The sequence below is a fragment of the Oncorhynchus mykiss genome, chromosome 28 (genome assembly GCF_057628025.1).
Source record: "Oncorhynchus mykiss isolate SJ-2025 chromosome 28, ASM5762802v1, whole genome shotgun sequence".
In the NCBI taxonomy this organism is placed as follows: Eukaryota; Metazoa; Chordata; class Actinopteri; order Salmoniformes; family Salmonidae; genus Oncorhynchus; species Oncorhynchus mykiss.
The window spans coordinates 22794061-22812513 of NC_143049.1; the positions used below are offsets into that span (position 1 = coordinate 22794061).

The 18453-nt window shown below is 44.1% G+C and overlaps 1 protein-coding gene across 1 annotated transcript in view; it reads left to right on the top strand.

The window, feature by feature from the left end:
- tnn (tenascin N) overlaps positions 1-4736 on the top strand; it is a 41524-nt gene extending 36788 nt beyond the window's left edge. The window contains exons 14-19 of the mRNA XM_021589499.3: positions 215-353; positions 555-706; positions 860-956; positions 1174-1338; positions 1614-1777; positions 2950-4736. Of these exons, the coding sequence (XP_021445174.3) occupies positions 215-353; positions 555-706; positions 860-956; positions 1174-1338; positions 1614-1777; positions 2950-3075 (843 nt within the window). The 3' untranslated portion in view covers positions 3076-4736. The remainder of the gene's footprint in view (positions 1-214; positions 354-554; positions 707-859; positions 957-1173; positions 1339-1613; positions 1778-2949) is intronic.
- The last annotated feature ends 13717 nt before the right edge of the window (positions 4737-18453 follow it).

Genomic DNA, 18453 nt, shown 5'->3' on the forward strand with positions numbered 1-18453 from the left:
CTGTGGGGCAGACCAGGCCCCCTAAGGCCCGTCCATAACACCGGGCCTAATTTTATATAAGGTGTGCATCTTGTGCAAAAAATAAATACTGTGTATATACCACGGACCTCTAGTAGCAAAATATTGTAAAATCAACATAAATGGTCTTGAATTCTGTGTCAGTGACTCTTCTTTGTCCCAGCCAAGGATTATAATTAATCTGTGTTCTGAATAGACTTTGGAGAAGAAGCTGAGGGAAGGAGAGAGCAGGTTTGCCATGTCAGGCCTGGAGATGGGAAAGAACTATATTGTTACCCTCCTCGCTTACAGAGGAGCAAAGAGGAGCAGAGTGATAGAGACCACATTCAAAACAGGTATGATGTACCCTCTATGAACTTCCTCCCTAGACCAAACTAGTCTGATTTATTCACATATCAGTGTGTGAAATATCACTGACAGCCAACCTTCTGGTCAATTTGTTTATTGCTTTATCAGGGTAAATGAGTTAACACAACTACTTTTTCCCCCCTGAAAATGAAAGCTTACTGACATCATTGTACTTGTACCTTTAACAGTGGGTTTGTTGCACCCGTTCCCCATGGACTGTAATCAGATTAAGACGAATGGTAACATGGCAAGTGGAATCTACACGATTTATATCAACAGTGATCGCACCAAGCCCATGGAAGTGTACTGTGACATGGACACTGATGGCGGTGGATGGGTGGTATGGTCAAGCTAACGTACATTATGATTCATGTTATTGATGGCTGAAAGAAAAACATGTCAGGATAGATTGAACATTACTCTCATCAATATAAACTGTCAATCAACTTTGTGTGTGAGCAGAGACTGAGATCTACGGTATATCACTCCACAGGTGTTACAAAGACGCAACAATGGACAGATGGACTTCATGAAGCGCTGGAGACCATACATGGCCGGCTTTGGGAACATGACTGATGAGTTCTGGCTCGGTTAGTACTGTAAAGGCATCCTTTTAATCTCTTGTATCTAAATAGGACTGTTAGGTCCCTAGGAGTTCCTCTCATGGAATTGAAATTGATGATGCTGATGATGATGATGCTGCTGCTCTGATGATGATGATGATGACGACCACAACGATGGTGATGATGACAACCACGATGATGATGATGTAAATCATCATCACAATTCTGTTACTCTATCCCATAGGTCTGGACAATATCTATGAGCTGACCAATACTCCTACCCAGTATGAGTTGCGAGTGGACCTGGGTGTGGGTTCAGAGAAGGCCTATGCTGTCTATGACAACTTCAAGATAGCCCCGGCAAAGCAGAAGTTCAAGCTGACCATCGGCAAATACAGAGGAACAGCAGGTGGACCAGCTCTTTGTATCTTTCTAACAATTTGTTAAAGCAGACATGCATAAATACTCTACACATACACACCACACAAACCCAAGGCTCCAACCAACAAACAAACCTATTATCACACAATACCTTGAATTCTATTTTTACAATGGTTTGCTAAAAATACATAAAAGCTGGCAGTTTGACGTCTACCTGCCATTTAGGGGTCTTTTACCACTGTCCTTCTCTGACTTGGATTGCGTACAACAATTCTGTGAATGTGGTATGTGATTGTTTTCCAGGTGATGCCATGAACTACCATCAAGGTCGCCCTTTCTCTACTGTTGACAATGACAATGACATTGCTCTTGGTAACTGCGCCCTGACTCATCGTGGCGCTTGGTGGTACAAGAACTGTCACCTTGCCAACCTGAACGGCAAATTCGGAGACAACAGACACAGCATGGTAAGAAGTGTTCTTATTTCTTATTTTTATTTCTCGTGTGTTATTGTTTTGTAGTACTACGTTGACATTGATTACTGCGTTGTTGGCAAGAAAGGCATTTCACTGTACATTCAAAACTTGAAGTGTGCTCTTTAGTTTTTTGGATCTAGTGGGAGATTGTTCCAGCAGATGGCAGTAATAGAATAATGTAGAATCTATGGGGGTTGTACATGAGCGTCCTGTAGGGTCTTTCCAATCTTAGTTTGAAATGGCTATGTCCTACATCTATGAACTATTTATTTTTCTTCTCAAAAAGCCTTATAAATAGCAGGGGCTAATAGAGAACTTTCATTCTCAGAAAGTCTAACAAGAACTGTTGTTGTCTCACATGAACTGTTTGTGTGTCTCTGCAAAGAAGAATGTTGGGAGAAAATGGAAGGGTATCGTTTTGTCCTGTCACCTTATACCATGTTTCTCTTAATAATATGTTTAATAATTTTACGTCTGTCTTGGTGTAGGCAACACAAACAGAGTTAATAGAAGTTTGCAAAGTGGATAAATCCATCCGTTTACCTAATGTTGATTGATTTAAAATAGTTCCAAAATGCTCATCAGCATGTGTCAGTCAGTATCATGAAACAACTGCCTGACTGGCTAATCTAATGTGTGGCTGTGCCTCTCTTTACCGGAGACTGGATTTATATCATACCTATAACATACATTTTTATTCCACCTTTATTTAACCAGGTAAGCCAGTTGAGAACAAGTTCTCATTTACATCTGAGACCTGGCCAAGATAAAGCAAAGCAGTGCGACACAAACAACAACACAGAGTTACACATGGAATAAACAAGCGTACAGTCAATAACACAATAGAAAAAAAGAAAGTCTATATACAGTGTGTGCAAATGGCGTGAGGAGGAAGGCAATAAATAGGCCATAGCAGCGAAGTAATTACAATTTGGTCCCATATACAACCCTCTGTGTAAAGGGTTCCACATGGAACTCAATAGGGTTCTACCTGGATCCAAAAAGGGTTCTCCTATTGGAACAGCCAAAGAACCCTTTTAGGTTCTAGAAAACCACTTTTTTTCCCCCTAAGAGTGTAGGCCTATTAAAGACTGAAGCAGAATGAAAAACTGCCTGACTGTGTAATCTAATGTGTTGTCATGTGTCCCCCTAACCTCTACCAGGGTGTGAACTGGGAGCCATGGAAAGGCCACCTGATGTCTCTTGATTTCACTGAGATGAAGATCCGGCCAGTGGGCGCCGCCAGGAAGAGGAGGTCGCTTAGCAGCAGAACAGCTCCCAGAAAATAGTCCCTCTGACTAACTAAAATATTCAATGGGAACCTCATTACAAACCAGGCAGAGTAGCTAGAGCCTCAACTCTATCACAGGATTACTGTATAACTTACCTCTGTAACGTATCACATGACTGTCTTTATTATGAATAGAGGTCCCCTTTGTGATAGCAAATTCATCAGGGACCCCCTCATAATCAGAACACAACTCGAGTGAGATAAAAATAGCATTCAAGGAGTTTTACTATGACTTCAGCAGTGCATGGCCAGACGAACCAAGTCTCAGGCCCTGGAAAGGAATGTTAAACATAATTTTAAAAATGTATATTGTTTGACTTTTTTTTATCTGGCCACGGACCCCTGTGGACCCCACTTTAAGAATCCCTGAGCTAGATGACCTATTGACACCATGTTTTTAGAATAGTTATACCGCTCTTGTTCACATTCATAACATAGCATAGACCCTGACCCTCTCTTCTAAGGTTTGGTCCCCTGCCTACCCAGCCTACTCTGAGTTAGCTAGACATCACATTTCAGATGTCATGCATAGAAAATAGAATGGATGATATGCTCCTGTGCTTGTAAGATTGTATTTTCAAATGTGTATTGTAGTTGTTGTATTATATTCATGCCACACATTCTCAGAGAAATAAAGTCCCCTCAAAAAAGTTGCTTTTTAGCTCTAGCATCTACAGTATGCCTGCAGTGTGTGAGATTGTTTTTTGAATGGGACATGGCTTTGCAAAGTTATCAAATAGATGCATTTGAGATTAACCAAGAAATTTGATTCATACTTGAATGCTACATGCTCACTCAAATTCTAAGAAGAGAATCAAAGTGGAATATATTTGATTTCATGAGATTTTTTTCATGTGCAGTTGCTCTCTTTCCCCCCCAAAAAGGTTTGACTTGCTTTTTACCATTCATGTCACGTTGTGACATAACTGCAGGGTTAACCCGATCTTCATACAGGATCTTTGAAAATGGTCCCCATTTGTCTCAATTTTGAATGGACTACTATGGTTTTCTCTTTGTCAGACAGAGTCTAGGGTAGCCTACACTTGAGTCGTGTATCATCTACCACAAATTAAGCGCAGCAAGTTCAGACAGGGAACCTGAGTATTGGCTCCGGTGATGCATCAGCTGACATCGCACCATTCTACAAACACTTTCTACGAGCTGACAAGGTAAAAATCTGTTGTTCTGCCCCTGAGCAAGGCAGTTAACCCACTGTTCCCCGGGCGCCGATGACATGGATGTTGATTAAGGCAGCCTCCAGCATCTCTCTGATTCAGAGTGGTTGGGTTAAATGCGGAAGACACATTTCAGTTGAATGCATTCAGTTATACAACTGACTAGGTATCCTTATATTAATTCATTCTACGCAGCCTCAACTGCTGTTGGTCGTATGATACCATGCGGTTGCATTTTCTGGTGAGCGCTGGTGTTCTTGGTGACATGCTAATGTTGTAATATGCATACTCACCATGTATGTCTGTGTTCTGCTAGCTAGATCATTCTTTGCTTATGCTCTGTAACCAGTGGTGACTCGTCATTTAGAGCCTCACCTGTTTTGAGCCATATCTGTAATTCTGGCATCCATTCGTGTGACATATCCGTTTAGCAAACAATGTGAAAAAAAGATCCTTGACTTAATAAAGCAGCATGCAAACTTGATCTATTTCTTTGAGTAAGGCAGCTCCAAAATGCAGCTGTTTCGGCCTGGTGCAGTGCTTTCTGTGGTGGAGGGGCAGCCAGCAAAAGCACAGAGCATAGGGGCTGTTCATCTTCTCTGGTTGCGCCATGATTGGCTCAGGATTCTGTCACTCATGGGGACACGACATCACAGCAGAATCTATGGGAGAGCTAGGCAGTTCATGCCCCCTTGGGTGCTCTCATAGATTTACAGCAGAAGTGCCCGTCCAAGAAGGCTCAAGGTCATTGGTCACAGATGAAATATGTCAAATCACATAGATTTGATTGGACTGATCATGTCAACATCATACTTTAAAATCATAGCTAGCAAGCTAGATAAGCAGTGATCATCCGGAATCACGTCGACAATCTACTGGCAAATCCTATTCAATCTTTGTCATATGAAGAGAAATCAGAGATAAAATGTGTTGGTGCTCATTGGCCATTGGGCATAAACATTACACAACAAGTCGGAAATTGCAAATTTAACAATGAGTGGTTTGAAAATAATCAGTGGCTAACTGCGAGTGTCTTAAAGCAAACACTATTTTGCTTCCCCTGTCTGCTATTCGGTGCAGAGGGTGTGGTCCATGTCTGGGTTATTTTGCCATTTGTCAGTGATTTAGCTAGCAGCCAGACGGATCACAACACTGAACTCAGAAGTTCCCTTACTTAATGTTATTTTCTGTTTTAACACACTCTATTTCTCTCCACTAGGAGGCAGTATTTACACGTACACTAATTGTATTATTGCTACATTCTAGTCATGCATTAGTTTACAGTGCATTTGGAAAGTGTTCACACACCTTGACTTTTTCCACATTTTGTTAAGTTACAGCCTTATACTAAAATGGATTCAATCATTTTCCCCCCTCATCAATCTACACACAATACCCCATAATGACAAAGCAATAATTTTCTTTAAGAAATGTTGGCCAATTACTTAAAATAAAATAAAATGAAATATCACATTAACATATAGTGTCTAGAAAAAGTATTTGAACCCTTTAGAATTACCTGGACTTTTGCATGAATTGGTCATAACATTTGATCTGATCTTCATCTAAGTCGCAACAATAGACAAACACAGCCTGCTTAAACTAATAACACACAAACAATTATATGTTTTCATGTCTTTATTGAGGGTGGAAATAGTATGTGAACCCTTGGATTTAATAACTTGCTGACAATCCTTTGGCAGCAATAACCTCAACCAACAATTTATGTAGTTGCAGATCAGACCTGCACAATGGCCAGGAGGAATTTTGGACCATTCCTTTTTAGGAAACTTTTTCAGTTCAGCAGTATTCTTGGGATGTATGTCTGGTGTGAACCGCTCTCTTGAGGTCATGCCACTGCATCTCAATCGGGTTCAGGTCAGGATTCTGACAGGGCCACTCCAGAAGGCGTATTTTCTTCTGTTGAAGCCATTCTGTTGTTGATTTACTACTGTGTTTTGGGTCATTGTCCTGTTGCATCACCCAACTTCTGTTGAGCTTCAATTGGAAGACAGATAACCTTACATTCTCACGCAAAATGTATTGATAAACTTGGGAATTCATTTTTCAATCGATGATGGCAAGCTGTCCAGGCCCTGAGGCAGCAAAGCAGCTCCAAACCATGATGCTCCCTCCACCATACTTTACAGTTGGGATGAGGTTTTTATGTTGGTGTGCTGTGCCTCTTTTTCACCACACATATTGTGTGGTCCTTCCAAACAACTCAACTTCAGTTTATCTGTCCACAGAATATTTTGCCAGTAGCGCTGTGGAACATCCAGATGCTCTTCTGTGAACTTCAGACGTTGTCCTGTTGGAAGGTGAACCTTCGCCCCTAGTCTTAGGTCCTTAGAGCAGATTTTCATCAAGGATCTCTCTGTACTTTCTCCATTCATCATTCCCTCGATCCTGACTAGTCTCCCAGTCTCTGAAAAACATCCCCACAGCATGAGGCTTCTACCAGATTTCCTCCAGACGTGATGCTTGGCATTCAGGCCAAAGAGTTCGATCTTGGTTTCATCAGACCAGAGAATCTTGTTTCTCATGGTATGCGAGTCCTTCAGGTGCCTTTTGTTAAACTCCAAGTGGGTTGTTATGTGCCTTTTACGAAGGAGTGGCTTCCGTTTGGCCATTCTACCATGAAAGCCTGATTGGTGGAGTGCTGCAGAGATGGTTGTCCTTTTGGAAGGTTATCCCATCTCAACAGAGGAACTCTGGAGCTCTGTCAGAGTGACCATCTGGTTCTTGGTCACCTCCATGACCAAGGCTCTTCTCCCCCGATTGCTCAGTTTGGACGTGCGGCCAGCTCTGGGAAGAGTCCTGGTGGTTCCAAACTTCCATTCAAGAATCATGGAGGCCACTGTGTTCTTGGGGATCTTCAATGCTGCAGAAATGTTTTGGTACCCTTCCCCAGATCTGTGCCTCGACACAATCCTGTCTCGGAGCTCTACAGATAATTCCTTTGACCTCATGGCATGGCTTTTGCTCTGACAACTGCACTGTCAACTGTGTGACCGTATATACTGTAGACAGGTGTGTGCCTTTCCAAATCATGTCCAAACAATTGAATTTACCGCAGGTGGACTCCAATCAAGTTGTAGAAACATCTCAAGGTTGATCAATAGAAACAGGACGCACATGAGCTGAAAGGGTCTGAATAGTTAAGTAAATAAGGTATTTCTGTTTTTAATTTTAATACATTTACAAACATTTCTAGTAAACCATTTTTGCTTTGTCATTATGGGGTATTGTTTGTAGATTGATGAGAAAAACAATATAATTTAATACATCTTAGAATAAGGCTGTGTCACTCCCTGATATGTGTCACCTGTCTTTGTGATTGTTTCCACCCCCCCTCCAGGTGTCGCCTTTCTTCCCCATTATCCCCTTTGTACTTATACTTGTGTTTTCTGTTTGTCTGTTGCCAGTTTGTCTTGTTTGTCAAGCTTATAGGCGTTTGTCCTGTCAGCTCCTGTCTTTTCCCAGCCTCGCTTTTTCTCGCCCTCCTGGTTTTTGACCCTTGCCTGTCCTGACCCTGAACCCGCCTGGCTGATCGCTCTGCCTGACCCTGAGCCTGCCTGTCAGCCTGTATCTTTGCCTCTGTTGCTGTAATAAACATTGTTACTTCAACACGGTCTGTATCTGAGTCTTACCTTATCCTGATAGCTGTAACGTAACAAATGTGGAAAAAGTCAAGCGGTCTGAATAGTTTCCGAATGCACTGTATGTTATTTATTCATCATATGCACATAATTGTCATAGCATGTTGCTTGTATCGCTGGCAAGAGCACGCGTTTAGGGCATGGTGATATATTTAGGCTACTAATGTTTTGTTGTTCCACTATTGCCCCATCAATGCACTGGCCTGAGCCTTTCTGCCCAAAAACGTTGGACATCTGGGCACTTGCTTGTAGTGTATTTTATTTGATTGTTGTAAACATATGCTTGCACACAAACCCTGTAATTCAACCATAGTTTTACTGTCATCCATAGCTGTTCATTAAATTAGTGGTCACTTCTCCGGTCTTTCCCCAACTAGTATCAAATAGTGGTGGGATAATCGTGTTGGTTTTATCACAGACTGACCCTTGGATAATCTGGGATAATGATATGCATTATTAAGTATTTTAATTACTGTGGTCATCTTCATTCTTGCTGTCGTGCACATGAAACATTTAGGTAAAGCAGTATCTTGGAGTGTCTTTATTCTAGCATAGCAGTAAGCTGTTTTGTGCATGCTTGTACATTGTGCATATGCAAAGTATCTTATAGCCTTATACAGCTCACTCGGCTATAGTGTTTGTTTTATCATGCTGTAGGTCACGAGCTTCATGCACAGTAGCTGGGCATGACTCACATCTAGTACCATAGTGCTGTTCAAATGCTGTGGACCGCCATATGCGCCGTTCAGCAGACGAGCAGCGTGATATCCCCAAATATTATTACTGGGTTTCCGTCACTAAGCATATTCGCAGCTCATTAAAAAAAAGTATTACTACTACGAACCCTAAAATTGGATTTTTCTCAGATTTCAAATGATCACCTTTGACCTTAGTGGGGAAGCTGACACTATATTGTGGTGCGATGACCAATCAGGCATGTTATGCTGTAGCTTCCAGCTGTGTTGTATGGCTGTTGATACTAGCATTATCTAACATGTGGAGGGCTTGTTAATCACCCACATGGTGATTAGCTGTTGGCTATCAAGCGTTGTACCACTTGAATGAAACGTTATGTCTGAGAGGACTATTCCAGACAACTCTAATCTGCAGGTCTATTCTAGTGATCTCTGGGGTCTATTTCTCTGGTTATCAAGTCATCTATTCTTCTCTGATGGCATACTGGCATATCCATTTTGACAAAAAACAATACCCAGTGGTGTAAAGTATTTAAGTACAAATATTTTAAAGTACGTCTTAAGTACACTGCCGTTCAAAAGTTTGGGGTCACTTAGAAATGTCCTTGTTTTTGAAAGAAAATCTTAAAATAAAATTACAATTTTATTAAAATAACATCAAATTTATCAGAAATACAGTGTAGACATTGTTAATGTTGTAAATGACTATTGTAGCTGGAAATGGCTGATGTTTTATGGAATATCTACGTAGGCGTACAGAGGCCCATTATCAGCAACCATCACTCGTGTCTTCCAATGGCACGTTGTGTTAACGAATCCAAGTTTCTCATTTTAAAAGGCTTAATTGAGCATTAGAAAACTATTTTGCAATTATGTTAGCACAGCTGAAAACTGTTGTGCTGATTAAAGAAGCAATACAACTGGTCTTCTTTAGACTAGTTGAGTATCTGGAGCATCAGCATTTGTGGGTTCGCTTACAGTCTTAAAATGGCCAGAAACAAAGACCTTTCTTCTGAAACTCGTCAGTCTATTCATGATCTGAAAAATGAAGGGTATTCCATGCGAGATATTGCCAAGAAACTGAAGATCTCGTACAACGCTGTATACTACTCCCTTTACAGAACAGCGCAAACAGGGTCTAACCAAAGAGGAGTGGGAGGCCCAGGTGCACAACTGAGCAAGAGGACAAGTACATTAGAGTGTCTAGATTGAGACACTCTAATGACAGCTTCATTAAATATTACCTGCAAAACACCAGTCTCAACGTCAACAGTGTCATGACGTTGGCCTGGGGGGTAGGTGTATGACAGTCATAAATACCTCTTCCCCCCTTTTTCCTCTCTCTACCCTACTGAGGTTACATTTGGAAAACCCTTGGTTAACATAGAGATTCTGGGAACATCAGAAGGTGGGGGGAAATGAACTATATTCTGATAATCCAACCAATGGAACATACAGTGGGGAGAACAAGTATTTGATACACTGACGATTTTGCAGGTTTTCCTACTTACAAAGCATGTAGAGGTCTGTAATTTTTATCATAGGTACACTTCAACTGTGAGAGACAGAATCTAAAAAAAAATCCAGAAAGTCACATTGTATGATTTTTAAGTAATTAATTTGCATTTTATTGCATGACGTAAGTACATACATCATAAAAGCAGAACTTAATATTTGGTACAGAAACCTTTGTTTGCAATTACAGAGATTATACGTTTCCTGTAGTTCTTGACCAGGTTTGCACACACTGCAGCAGGGATTTTGGCCCACTCCTCCATACAGACCTTCTCCAGATCCTCCAGGTTTTCTGGGCTGTCGCTGGGCAATATGGACTTTCAGCTCCCTCCAAAGATTTTCTATTGGGTTCAGGTCTGGAGACTGGCAAGGCCACTCCAGGACCTTGAGATGCTTCTTACGGAGCCACTCCTTAGTTTGCCACTCCTTAATCGGCATCTACCACCAACCTACCGCAGCTCAGAGTAAATATTTACTGCATTTTCCTTTTCCAAATGGGCGGTAATTTAGAATGCATAAGATACTGTATTTACGATAGCACAGCTTCTTCCCTTTGTTCCTCAGTCTTCCCGCTCTTTCACTCAAACCCAGCCCCTTTTCTTTTGTGTAACAAGCTGTCATATCTGTTCCGCCTGCTAGGGACGTTGTCACGCCCTGGCCTTAGTTATCTTTGTTTTCTTTATTATTTTGGTTAGGCCAGGGTGTGACATGGGTGATTTATTGTGTTTCGTCTTGTCTAGGGGTTTATTAGATTAATGGGGTTATGTTCAGTTTAGTTGTCTAGGTAAGTCTATGGTTGCCTAGAGTGGTTCTCAATCAGAGGCAGGTGTTTATCGTTGTCTCTGATTGGGAACCTTATTTAGGCATTCATATTCTTTGGATATTTTGTGGGTGATTGTTTCCTGTCTTTGTGCTTTATGCACCAGTTAGGACTGTTACGGTTTTCACGTTTATTGTTTTGTAGTTTGTTCATGTTTGAGTTTTCTGATTAAAGAACCATGAACTATAACCACGCTGCGTTTTGGTCCGTCTCTCCTTCCCAGGAAGAAAACCGTGACAGAATCACCCACCACAACAGGACCAAGCGGCGTGGTGACAGGCAGCGCCAGCAGGAGCAGCAATGTCAGGATTTCGGGACTTAGGAGCAGAATCTGGACTATACAACTTGGGGAAGAGATAGACAGGTGGGCGGTCGACCCAGGGAGAGTGCCGGAGCCCGCCTGGGATTCGATGGAGCAGTGCGAGGAAGGTTACAGGAGAATGGAGTTGGAGAAACGAGCACGGCGGCGCGGTAGGAAGCCCGAGAGTCAGCCCCTAAAATGTATTGGGGCGAGGCACACAGGAAGTATGGCGAAGCCAGGTAGGAGACCTGCGCCAACTTCCTGTGCTTACTGGAGAGAGAGAGAGACCGGGCAGGCACCGTGTTATGCTGTGGAGCGCACGGTGTCTCCAGTGCGGATGCATAGCCCGGTGCGGTTCATTCCAGCTCCTCGGATCGGCCGGGCTAGAGTGGGCATCGAGCCAGGTAGGGTTGGGCAGGCTCGGTGCTCAAGAGCTCCAGTACGCCTGCACGGTCCGGTCTATCTAGTGCCACCTACACACACCAGCCCTCCGGTGGCAGCCCCCCGCACCAGGCTTCCTATGCGTGTCCAGAGCCCAGTACTCCCTGTTTCTCCTCCCCGCACTCGCCCTGAGGTGCGTGTCCTCGGTCCAGTACCACCAGTGCCGGCACCATGCACCAGGCCTACAGTGCACCTCGCCTCTCCAGCGCTGCCGGAGTCTCCCGCCTGTTCGGCGTTGCCAGAGCTTCCACCCCTCAGTCCAGAGGCGCCAGAGCCCCTCAGTCCAGAGGCGCCAGAACTCCTCTGTCCAGCGCTGCCAGAGCCTTCCTCCTCTCCAGCGTTGCCTGAGCTGCCCGTCTGTCCAGAGCCGCTAGAGTCTCCCGTCTGTCCAGAGCCGCCAGAGTCTCCCGTCTGTCCAGAGCCGCCAGAGTCTCCCGTCTGTCCAGAGCCGCCAGAGTCTCCCGTCTGTCCAGAGCCGCCAGAGTCTCCCGTCTGTCCAGAGCCGCCAGAGTCTCCCGTCTGTCCAGAGCCACCAGAGTCTCCCGTCTGTCCAGAGCCGCCAGAGTCTCCCGTCTGTCCAGAGCCGCCAGAGTCTCCCGTCTGTCCAGAGCCGCCAGAGTCTCCCGTCTGTCCAGAGCCGCCAGAGTCTCCCGTCTGTCCAGAGCCGCCAGAGTCTCCCGTCTGTCCAGAGCCGCCAGTCAGCCAGGATCTTCCAGAGTCGCCAGTCAGCCAGGATCTTCCAGAGCCGCCAGTCAGCCAGGATCTTCCAGAGCCGCCAGTCAGCCAGGATCTTCCAGAGCCGCCAGTCAGCCAGGATCTTCCAGAGCTGTCGGTCAGCCAGGATCTGCCAGAGCCGCCAGTCAGCCAAGAGCTGCCATTCAGCCAGGATCTGCCAGAGCTGCCATTCAGCCAGGATCTGCCAGAGCCGCCATTCAGCCAGAAGCTGCCAGAGCTGTCAACCAGCCTGAGCTAACTCTCAGTCCTGAGCTACTTCAGTCCGGAGCTGCCCCTCAGTCCAGTGGGGCCATTTAGTATGGTCGCCGTTCCTAGGATGCTACAAAAACGGACTAAGACGATGGTGGAGTGGGGTCCACTTCCCGCGCCAGAGCCGCCACCGTGGACAGACGCCCACCCAGACCCTCTATGGGTTTAGGTGTGCGCACCTTTGGGGGGGGGGGGGGGGGGGGGGGGTGTTTATCGTTGTCTCTGATTGGGAACCATATTTAGGCAGCCATATTCTTTGGGTATTTTGTGGGTGATTGTATTCCTGCCTTTGTGTTTTATGCACCAGTTAGGACTGTTACGGTTTTCATGTTTATTGTTTTGTAGTTTGTTCATGTTTGAGTTTTCTGATTAAAGAACCATGAACCATTCAACACCATAGTACCCTCCAAGCTCGTCATCAAGCTCGAGACCCTGGGTCTCGACCCCGCCCTGTGCAACTGGGTACTGGACTTCCTGACGGGCCGCCCCCAGGTGGTGAGGGTAGGCAACAACATCTCCTCCCCGCTGATCCTCAACACTGGGGCCCCACAAGGGTGCGTTCTGAGCCCTCTCCTGTACTCCCTGTTCACCCACGACTGCGTGGCCACGCACGCCTCCAACTCAATCATCAAGTTTGCGGACGACACAACAGTGGTAGGCTTGATTACCAACAACGATGAGACGGCCTACAGGGAGGAGGTGAGGGCCCTCGGAGTGTGGTGTCAGGAAAATAACCTCACACTCAACGTCAACAAAACTAAGGAGATGATTGTGGACTTCAGGAAACAGCAGAGGGAACACCCCCCTATCCACATCGATGGAACAGTAGTGGAGAGGGTAGCAAGTTTTAAGTTCCTCGGCATACACATCACAGACAAACTGAATTGGTCCACTCACACAGACAGCATCGTGAAGAAGGCGCAGCAGCGCCTCTTCAACCTCAGAAGGCTGAAGAAATTCGGCTTGTCACCAAAAGCACTCACAAACTTCTACAGATGCACAATCGAGAGCATCCTGGCGGGCTGTATCACCGCCTGGTATGGCAACTGCACCGCCCTCAACCGCAAGGCTCTCCAGAGGGTAGTGAGGTCTGCACAACGCATCACCGGGGGCAAACTACCTGCCCTCCAGGACACCTACACCACCCGATGTCACAGGAAGGCCATAAAGATCATCAAGGACATCAACCACCCGAGCCACTGCCTGTTCACCCCGCTATCATCCAGAAGGCGAGGTCAGTACAGGTGCATCAAAGCTGGGACCGAGAGACTGAAAAACAGCTTCTATCTCAAGGCCATCAGACTGTTAAACAGCCACCACTAACACTGAGTGGCTGCTGCCAACACACTGACACTGACTCAACTCCAGCCACTTTAATAATGGGAATTGATGGGAAATGACGTAAATATATCACTAGCCACTTTAAACAATGCTACCTTAAATAAATGTTACTTACCCTACATTATTCATCTCATATGCATACGTATATACTGTACTCTATATCATCGACGGTATCCTTATGTAATACATGTATCACTAGCCACTTTATACTATACTATGCCACTTTGTTTACATACTCATCTCATTTGTACATACTGTACTCGATACCATCTACTGTATCTTGCCTATGCTGCTCTGTACCATCACTCATTCATATATCCTTATGTACATATTCTTTATCCCCTTACACTGTGTACAAGACAGTAGTTTTGGAATTGTTAGTTAGATTACTTGTTATTACTGCATTGTCGGAACTAGAAGCACAAGCATTTCGCTACACTCGCACTAACATCTGCTAACCATGTGTATGTGACAAATAAAAATTTGATTTGATTTGAACTATAACCACGCTGCATTTTGGACCGCCTCTCCTTTCCAGGAAGAAAACCGTGACAGACGTTTTCCTTTATGACGTAATTTGTAATCAAGTTATGATATAATTATGTGTATGTGTAATTCTGTGTGATTAGATAGGTATTTAGTAAATAAATAATTAAACCCAATTTTGCATTGCTGATTCAACTTGTGAGCCAGGGTTCGTGCAGATAACCAAGAATGTACAACTTTCAGATGAGACTGAATTAAGATGACGATTAATATTGACTGCTATTGATGTAAAATATTACTAGGTCTTTAACAGTTTATTCGGAAGATAACAGCTCTATAAATATGATTTTGTGGTGCCCGACTTTCTAGTTAATTACATTTACATGATTAGCTCAATCAGGTAATATTAATTACGGATAAATAATTTTATAGAATAGCATGTCATATCATTTAATCCGGCATAGCCAAAGACACGACAACAGTGAAGAGGCGACTCTGGGATGCTGGCCTTCTAGGCAGGTAGTTTTGCGGGTACTGTAAGGTCTACACCTGTTGTATTCGGCGCATGTGACTAATACAATTTGATTTGATTTGATCATGCTAGCTCTGAGCTATTGACATTTTACTCTAGCATGGGCACTGCTACTGCTTCTCAACCAGTCCCAGCTTCACCCTCAAGATCATGTGCACTGCTACTGCTTCTCAACCAGTCCCAGCCTCACCCTCAAGATCATGGGCACTGCTCCTGCTTCTCAACCAGTCCCAGCTACACCCTCAAGATCATGGGCACTGCTACTGCTTCTCAACCAGTCCCAGCTGCACCCTCAAGATCATGGGCACTGCTACTGCTTCTCAACCAGTCCCAGCTTCACCCTCAAGATCATGGTCACTGCTACTGCTTCTCAACCAGTCCCAGCCTCACCCTCAAGATCATGGGCACTGCTACTGCTTCTCAACCAGTCCCAGCTACACCCTCAAGATCATGGGCACTGCTACTGCTCCTCAACCAGTCCCAGCTACACCCTCAAGATCATGGGCACTGCTACTGCTTCTCAACCAGTCCTAGCTTCACCCTCAAGATCATGGGCACTGCTACTGCTTCTCAACCAGTCCCAGCTTCACCCTCAAGATCATGGGCACTGCTACTGCTTCTCAACCAGTCCCAGCTTCACCCTCAAGATCATGGGCCGATGATCCTCTGCTGCTTACAAACGTTACATTTGATTAAACATTCTTAGATTGTGGAAGCCTAGTTGAGTTCCTGCATTAATGGCTAATTTTGTCATGATTGTCAGCCCCATGGTCCAATAGCCATGTTGCTTCTGTCTTATTGCATTACAATCTGCTATATAACACTGACTGTAGATGCAGGGGTCACAGGTAGAATATTGTCATGTACCAGATGACGGCTCATCTTGCCTCGGGGAGGGCACTGGACTGTGTGTCACATGAGAATAAGCCTACTCATAGTTCTGAGAAGCTATCTCAGTGTCGTGATTATGGCACAGTGTAGATGGGTTGATTCTTTTCATTTACCAAGATGGCAGGTTCATCTTGCCTCGGCGAGGACCCCATGTGGTGAGTATATGAGAGATAAGCCTACTGAGATTTTCTGAGAAGCTATCTCAGTAAGGTGTGCCTGCTATACTGTAGCTTACACAGAGTTTCAGAATGCTACACCATGTCATACACATGACATTGCTGAATTGCTGTTTAAAGGACATGCTGCTGCCATACACATAGTTTGTTGTCTGTCAGCGGTTCTGCAGTTTTGGGGATTGGTACAGCGTACCTTGCTCACTGCCTGTGATTATTATTATTTTATCATGATGCAGGCTCTGGTAGTGAGCTACCCCGAAGGAGCAGACCCTAACACCAAGACATATTGCATGTATTGTAATCTTTTCTAATAAATGGTTAAACGGATATGTGACGTTTCCTGTCTGAACTTGAGGTTTCTCAACTTCCACTGGTTTCTCAGCTGTCGTTGCAATCCACTGCTGAGAAATGATTTGTGTACATCACTCTGTGAATATCTTTTCTTGCATTGCTATTCACACAAGAATGACAAGAAGAAGAGGAAGAGACCCATCCTGGAATATGGTAGTTAAGCTTTTGAAATGTCTCACGGGAGCCAGTTGATGCAATAGCCCATTTGAGCCACACTGATGTCAAATTTCGGTAAATGAGATTGGTTCCTATAACAGCACAGCGGGGCAAGTGGCCTCTTAGTGCTGAGATGTACATAATAGGGATGGAAAGATAAAGAAATGCCTCACAATTCTTCACACATTTTTATTCAGTTAGACAAATCACATTAATCCTCCCGTAGGAAAATAAATAAACAGCTTAACCCTGAGCATGACTCTTTTAAAGTCTTATTCATGCTGCACAGGCCGACTCTAAATGTTTTATGAAGTCTGTACCTGGTTACGTCTATTGTCAATTAACATATAGAAAGTCTAAGCTTATTTTGTCATCCCTATGTAACAGTGTGAAACTGTTGAATTGTTGAATGTCAGCACCAGGAGCCTGTAATTGCCAACTGTGTGGCAAAAGGTATACATACTTGTCTGTTTCATTCATTCAGGGGACCCCCTTACTATGTGCAGATTAGCGTGCCTTGGGAGGATGGGTGTGGAGACTGTGGCCTAGACCAAAGTGATGACAATGAATTGTGAGCATGTTCATGGCAAGGTTGCCCATAGCCTCTGGTACCTGTTCCCCTTCTCCCATGGCACGACTCCCTAGATACAATATGTATTTTGTGTGTTGGCCAGAAACAATAAGAATATTGATTGTAATGTAATACACTCATTGATGTATGCATGTCTGTGTGCTAATGGAACTCTGATGATGATTTTCACCCCGTTGTGCTTGTCAGCAGTGATTGTACAGAGAACTAGGTGCAGAAGATGTCCATGAGAAGATTTCATACATTTTTGTGTATAATTGCAGCAGTGTTTGATTTTAGTATGTGTCTATTTTTGTCTCACTCTCAGGGAACAAGTTTAACACAAGCACAAGTTTGGACTTCAACAGATTCCAAAGCATGTGTCATCTGACGAGGAGTACCCATGAACATGAACCGAATCACAGTTGAGGCGGCTATGCGTAGGGTTGATGTATTTTTTCCCCATGCGTGGTAGTGTAATATTCTAACAAGGCTTGTTTGTTCAGAGGTGGAGTAGTTAGTGGGAGGGGTGTGTCATGGCAGGCAAGCTGCCATCAGCTCGCAGACACTTTCCACTGCATGGCTGTGTTCTGCCTCTGGATGGTTGGGTCTGTCAGTGCTGTAGGACTCAGCTACACAGCATGTGTGACAGAGAGTGGGAAACCCCCACACCATACACTTGACACACCATTAGCTAGTCACTGCTCCAGAGTCAGACTATGTATCACTATGTATCAATTCGAAATAACAAGCTCAAACATCCCGTGTGTGTGGATGCTAATGCTTTGTCAGTTACCAAACATCAGATAAAATGATGATAAAATTGCCCAAACCCCGTAGGGATGAAGTCAACTTGTACAACAAAGATGACAGAAATGATGTATGATGATCTCCAAGTGAAGATGGGTCTGATATGTGAATGGGCATAATCACTGGATTGCAGCGACTAGTTGGTGTCCATAAACTACATTCGAGGTCAGAACATGAATAATAACAAAATGGAAATAGCTCTAAAGGCAAAGGCCTACAGTTTCCGTTATAAAATGTATCATATATTGTTAGTGCTCTATTCAATTCGTATCGCAGAAGTTCAGCGTTACAGCGTCATTGAAATTGAAATGCAATTTTCCCACGTTAGGTGAGATTGTGATACACAATCGGAAATTGCCTTCACATTTATATTGTGCAATCTGTACCGCTTCAGCGATACAGACTGAATAGAGCCCTAATCTAATCGCACATATTATGAGACTGAGCCAAACATTAGCCAATCAACAAAGAA